General features: G+C 49.2%; 2 protein-coding genes across 2 annotated transcripts; both read right to left on the bottom strand.

Moving 5' to 3' along the window:
• Positions 1-2,066: 2,066 nt before the first annotated feature.
• On the bottom strand, positions 2,067-2,294 carry BDBG_17711 (uncharacterized protein; the record flags this gene model as incomplete). Its single annotated transcript, XM_031725368.1, has 1 exon — positions 2,067-2,294. One exon carries the CDS (start codon positions 2,292-2,294, stop codon positions 2,067-2,069), a length of 228 nt encoding a protein of 75 aa, XP_031580592.1.
• Positions 2,295-2,677: 383 nt separating this feature from the next.
• Positions 2,678-4,955, bottom strand: BDBG_08163 (uncharacterized protein; the record flags this gene model as incomplete). Its single annotated transcript, XM_031723432.1, has 4 exons — positions 2,678-2,701; positions 2,838-3,127; positions 3,323-4,732; positions 4,844-4,955. 4 exons carry the CDS (start codon positions 4,953-4,955, stop codon positions 2,696-2,698), a joined length of 1,818 nt encoding a protein of 605 aa, XP_031580591.1. The 3' UTR covers positions 2,678-2,695.
• Between the last annotated feature and the right edge of the window lie 1,931 nt (positions 4,956-6,886).

The following is a 6,886-nucleotide window of genomic DNA, read 5'->3' as shown; positions in this document are numbered from 1 at the left end:
TTACCTGGAACCCGTCAACATGTACGTCGTCGTGTTTCGAGAGGGGATCATCAGCTTCCACTTCTCAATGATCCCGCATCCTGCCAACGTTCGCCGCAGAATCAGGCAGCTCAAGGATTACTTGATTCTAAGCTCCGACTGGATTTCTTACGCCATTATCGATGACATTACCGACGTCTTTGGCCCTCTGATTCACTCCGTGGAGACTGAGGTTGATGATATAGACGACACAATCTTGCAACTACACTCCGACGAGAAATGGGCGGCAGCGGACTCCGGCGAATTTGGCGAAGAGCCTTTACCTTCCGGTTCAGACATGCTTAGGCGCGTTGGCGAATGCCGCAAGAAAGTCATGAGTCTCTACCGCTTACTGGGCAACAAGGCGGACGTGATTAAGGGGTTTGCAAAGCGGTGCAACGAGCAGTGGGAGGTGGCACCCAAGTCTGAAATTGGGCTCTATCTCGGCGATATTCAGGACCACATCGTGACTATGACGAGTAACTTGAACCACTATGAAACGTTTGTACATCAGAGATCTTCCATCCTTCCACCCCCCTCGAAACATTTACATTCTTGGGTTTGTTCCGAAGCGCAAAACTCTAACACAGGTACATACATGCAGGCTACTCTCCCGAGCGCACTCGAACTATCTCGCACAAATCAACATCCGCATGAACGAACGACAAGAAAAGACCGCCGATGTTCTCGGCAAACTCACCGTCCTCGGTACCATTGTACTTCCCATGAACATCATCTGCGGCATGTGGGGCATGAACGTCAAAGTGCCCGGACAGGATATTGACAATTTATACTGGTTTTGGTCAAGTAAGTTGGCCCGCACACCACTTTCCCTCCTCTCTTCTCCTTTTATCTTTTTTTTCCTCCCCTTAGCACCGTTCCCAAAAAACCTCCACCCGCTAACAGCTACCCAACAACACACTACAGTCACTGCTGGCCTCGTCGTCTTCGCAGTTGCCTGTTTCTATATCGCGAAACGAGTGTACGGAATTGTATAAAGGGCATCAAGAGTGCATGGGGTTGGTTTTCGCATTGTGTTTGAGATGAATTAAATATCCCCCCCTTTTTTTTTTCTTCTCATTGGTTCTATAACAATTCGATAGTTTTTACCTCGTTTCACCTCGTTTCACCTCTTTCCCTTTTTCCTTTCCCGGATTTGTCGTTATAAATGTTTGCTAGGATAAACGTTTTGGACTTGGGGTGTGGGGTCGGATGGATGGAGGCTGCGCCGTGTACTATACATATTATGTATCATTGTTTTGGGAAGGGGGTTTGGGGGGTGGGGGATGGGAGATGGGGGATGGGAGGCAACAGGTATATTTTGGAATACAGTGGCGTTGAGTTCAGTTTCTCCTTTTGGAGGCTCTTTCTCAAATTTTCTTTAAGGGGGTTCATAAATGAAGAGAGTTTTGTCATATTATGCCTAGTTACCTACCAGAACAACTGCTTATTGTTGAGTGTGATTACCTGGGGTGGAATGAGCGGGTATCCTTTTTGGATAATAGTTACAGCCAAGTGTCCCGAACTTCGAAAAAACAAGCAAGTCTCTACGCGCATAACATCGTATTTATTTTCAAAATCTAGATAGCTAATCGTTAACTAAGGGGTAACTAAATGGTATAGTCATGTATCACGGAATGAAAATGAAGAATCAAAAAGAACCATAGAGGGAGAAAATAGACAAGGGAGGAAGAAAAACATCGGATCATAGGAAAATTGTTCATAACTCATTTAGGGGCATTACGAGACAGATTTACAAAGAAAATGAGGCGTAGATAGATAGAATAATAGCAAAAACGGGATGTAACCGAAAAAATAAAATAAAAATAAAACCAGACTAGATCAACTAAATGCTTCAAGTAGGGACGTAGATATAAATTAAAGGAGATAGAAAACGTATGAACACAAATAGCCACCCATGGGTTATATATATTGGCGGAAATCAAAGGGGACACAGCAAAGACAGAAGCAGAGAGAAAACAAGGGAAAGCAAATAGTATTCACCATCATGTCATTACCAGACAACAGTAGCAGTCCAGTCTGCAAATTTACCTTCCATGTTCCGCGTATTGCATTGAAGAATTACCCTGGCCATTAAACTCGATATTCCAAAAGCCGGCGGCCATACGAATCAAACCGATCAGGAAGCTCAGTGGTCGAATCGGATGCTCCCCCAAAGTTCTCAGTGTCCCTGAGATCTCTCGCTCGATGTGGATGCCGCCGGGAACGCTCCGGTATCCAATCGTGCCGGGGAACTCGAGAACGATCGAGCCCATCTATGGTGAGTCGCTGTCGTCTGTCTCGTAGCCGCTGCGCAGATCGCCGGTGGGCGTTCTTGCGCGCCTATGTGTGGATGGAAGTGTGTCGTATCTTGGGCGGAGATCGAATTGGACGGACTTGGTGGGTGGTTGTGGTTGTGGTGCTGGTGCTGGTGGTGGTGGGGCCGGTTGGCTGGATGATCTGGTTCTGAATCTCTTGCGGGAGGGAGGCCGGGGGATGGATGTCCCTGTTGATATTGAGGCTGATGATGGTGAGGTGATGGAGAAAGCTGCCGGGCGCCGGAACGGGATTGAGGGCTGGGTGGTGAAAGTGGAATGTTTGGTTTCATTATGGTCGTTGATATCTATATGGGTTGGTGGTGGCAGTGGGGCCAGTATTTGTCGAGGTGATGTGGTCGTTATTTCTGTAAAATGGAGAGGAGAGAAAATATATCGTTAGCGATGTGGCTCCAGAACGGGTTCGTGGGACCTCAACCCACCCTCTGAGGTCTGGCGCTGTCCATACGAGAGGGTGGGGTTCGCCGTTGGTACAGCACTCACATTCTCGTCGGCCCTGGTCCTGGGTGCAGATGAGTCCCCTCCCGGAGGGGGAGGGTAAGGATGGTTTGGCGGCGGCTGGGCTGCGGCTGGAGGCGGCGGGTAATCGGCCGGGTTATATGGTCCTGGCTGGACGTTGGGCGGGGGTGGTGGGATAGGGGTTGAGCCAGGTGGGAGTGGGAATCGGTTTTCTTGTGGATAGTACGGACTATTTAGCGGGGGAGACGCTACATATGTAGAGGGTTCATATTCCTCCTCAAATGATTGTAAATAGTCATGGTCATGAGGGTATGCTGTTGAAGTGTGATTGTTAGCATGCCTCTATACAAAATTTGTTTTGTATATTGCATAATTTGTTTTCCTCTCACGTTGGGAAGACCAGAAGTTATGTTCATAAATTCAACCCGAAATACATAAAAAGCAACAACTAGGTAATAATAATAACATAATAGGAATGTTCTATTATATCAATTTAATGTGTCACGTACTTCTGCGCTCCTTCTCAGCTTTCTTTCTCTCCTGCCGTTGCGTATATTCTCGAGCAGCAAGCCCTGCACCCGCAGCGGCGAGCCCGGCAGTTGCAAGGTCCCTAGTACGGCTTCTGCTACGATTCCCATGATTGTGGCGATGTTCACGTCCACTGTCTCGGTCAGAAAATGAGGTCCCGCTTCCTGGGCCGTCATCACGGTAACGAGTGCGGCTGCGGCTGGCCCTGCGATTACGAGATGGCTGTCGGCTCGGCGGTCGTCTATAATAGTTATCCGCTGGGATACTTCCGTATATGGGATCATCGCCATACTCGACGAGCTGAGGGGCGGATCTGGAGGCATCTGGATAGGTTGATGATCGAGCCACACTTTTCGACCTGGACCTTCGTCTGTGTCCTCGCTCAGAGGATTCACTTTCTTTCTTTTCCTTGTGCTTTTCATAAAGGTTGGCAATCGCCGCAGTACCAAGGCCAGCAGCAGCAATTGGAAGACCCTGCTTAATCCTACCTGGCGATTTCTCCCCTTTTCGGGATCGTGACTTGCTCCTAGCTCGCTCAATCAAGCCTGCAACTGCTGCACCGACAAGTCCGGCTTCTGCCGTTCGTTTGTTGCGATGCGAGGCTCGGTCTTCGTCAGCGCTCGAGCCGGATCCCCGGCGGTGACGGGAGCGACTTCGTCTGTCGTGCGAGTGATTTTTTGATTTGTCTGCGTTCTTCTGAGACTTTTTCTGGGCTAGAGCAACTGCTCCTGCAATGGCTGCTGCACCTAGTCCGAGCCCTGCAAGGGTTTTGACATGAGAATCTGAAGATGAGCGGCTCCGGTGTCTACGGTGTCGGTGCCGATGCTCCCGACTGCGATCCCGACCGCGATCGAGTGATTCCGCGCGTTTGCGGCTCCTGCTACGATAGTGTCTTCTAGCCCGTTGGATAACATCAGCAGCTACAGCGCCAAGGGCTCCTGCACCGACATCCATGCTGATGCGGCTCAGGCCGCTAGATTCCTCGCCATCCTTCTTGGATTTTCGTCGCATCAGTTCAGCAGCACCGACTCCAACAAGCGCACCTTCGGCAAGGTGGCGTTTGTAGTGATGTGGGCTTTCATCGCGATGGCGTCTGCTTCTGTGAGAGTATGTCGTGTCATCGTCACTATTATAGTCGCGGCCATGACGACTCCTGGTTCTTCGAGAGGCTGAACTGCGAGGGCTATCGCCGTAGTAATAGCGTTCTTCGTACTCATCACGGTGATGCCGTCCGTGGTCGTATTCTCTGGTGCTTCGAGCATAGTAATAATCGTCGTCTCGAGGATCACGAGCACTCCGCATCGCCCAATTGTCATCCGCCTCGGACCGACTCACAATTTGGTAGTCTGAGTCATCGCGGGAGGTCCCGTAGGAGGAGGGGCGGTATGCATCTTTATTAATTATTGGTTTGGGTTCTTGGGTGATAAAAATATTTTGTGCATGGTAATGATGCTCTTCTCGAAGGGATTGACTGGGTGTTCGACTAGGGCTGGTAGACTCACGATCGTAATCTCTCTCCCTACGATACTCGTAGTCGTATCGACTATCTCGGTCGTGCGGCCGGCGGATAACAAGCTCGCGCTCGCTCATCGGGTGCTCGTCTCGACGATACATCGACTTCTTTTCGGATGGGATGACGTAACGTCTCACCGAGTAAGATCTTGGTTCGGACTGGCGAGAGACCACGTCCCAGTCACTGTCTCTGTATGAATAACTCATGAGGGTGAGTACTTGAGAATAGACAGAGCAGATCAAGCAGAATGAAAGCAGACCCTAGAGTTCAGCTTATGGGGGGTGTTTGCTGGGAATAGCGGGGTAGTGCTGGATCCAGGGAAATGAAAGGAAGATGGTCTGGACAGATAGCTCCGATAATAAATCAACATGTGGAATATGGAAATAATTGAGTAGAAGAAACAAGTCGCAAAAGGTGGAGGGAAAAACTTTTCGGCACAACAACAGCGGCTGAAAAGGATGTGCGAGAGGGATCGGACAGTAAATATATGCAGTGTGTGTGTATCATCAGGCTGAGAATTGAGCGACCAACCAGCCAACGGCTAGGCGCAGCCAAGAGGAAGCGGGGCAGAAGCAAGAAGGACTGCATGCATCGTAAGGCGCAAGTTGAGAAGACAAGCACACAAATCGCAGGTTTTGGATTAAAAAAAAACAATGCAGATGAAGGTGGGCGCAGGCAGGAATAATATAGTACTTATTATTCCTTGCCATTTTTCCCCATGGGAATTGTCCCGCCCGCTTGGGGCGCCATCGGGTACTGTAAATGTGTGGAGAACCAACCAGGCGCAAAGATGATCTCACGGGCGCGAAAAGGGAAATTCGAAATATTCAAAATGGAACTGGGATTCGAAGGGCAAAGGAAACTAAACAAATTCAACTCACCAGTCGTTGGAAAGAATCAACTGTATAGATGCCCAACGGAGAAGACGGAGATACAGTGGTTTGCTGCAAGATATCGAGAGAATGCAACTCGGGCAAGGAAAAGAAATAATTCTGCGAATCGAGTGGTATGCACTTGGAGCCACTAATCAATTGACGATTAATATGGGGGAAGCGAGAGAATTGAATCAAGGCGGGGGATCAGAGAAAGGGAAAAGAGATGAGAGAAAGAGCAGAAAAACAGGTGGTTATATACACACCCAAGAGCCCGCGGAAGAGGCTGATATATGTTAATAATGCCAGGGTTCCATCCGGTGACGTCGTTGTATGGAACAGACCAGCTATTTTAGCTGATTAATGAGGTAAAGGGTTGTTCCCCTTCGGTGAAGTTCCCTCCTCAAGGGGTTGTTAAAAGTCGATACAACCCAGAGCCCGGTATCTGTAAATAAATCGCATCTGGCAGTATTCCATATTCATATTCATTGTTGGGCTTGAAGCTCATCGCCAGTACCATTGGTACGCGAGTGGACGGTACACACTGGGGATAGATACACGACGGTTGGCCAACCCGCCCGCCCCGCCCGCCCCGACTGTGCCGTCTGTCAATGCGGATCAGAAATTAGAAGCCAAGATAATAAATCCCTCGTGACAGGCCACTGGGTCAAGATCAACAATGCACCCCCCCAGGACGCCCTACAGAATCGTCACCAAAGGGGCCTCAGCCACTCAGGAGGACGGGACCTTCTTGAGGGACACCTCTCGTTGGCTCCGGACTACAGCCGTTATCAGCTAGAGTCTCCTCCGTCCATGACGCTGATTGCCGATTGATGCGGAGTGGCAACCCGCCCGGGGGGGGGGGGGGGGGGGGGGAGGGGGGGTACAAATTAAGGTTAGGCAAGAGATAAAGTGTCAACAGGAGAAAGCTGTTATTTAAATGGAAAAGCTCTTGGAGGTGTGACAGTAAAAACAACTGAGGTATAACGCAAGGTATTACAAGTGACATCGACGAATACCATCAAACGGTCTTTTTTTTTTTTATTATTATTTGAGTTGAGAGAAGAAGCTAGACACTGAAACAATTAATACAACAAGGACGACCTAGTATTTATTTCTAACACACTTAGATGTGATCCGTGTCAGCGTGTTTTTAGACC

This window comes from Blastomyces gilchristii (assembly GCF_000003855.2).
Source record: "Blastomyces gilchristii SLH14081 genomic scaffold supercont1.22, whole genome shotgun sequence".
Lineage (NCBI taxonomy): Eukaryota > Fungi > Ascomycota > Eurotiomycetes > Onygenales > Ajellomycetaceae > Blastomyces > Blastomyces gilchristii.
This window is presented reverse-complemented; position numbering and strand designations above follow the sequence as displayed.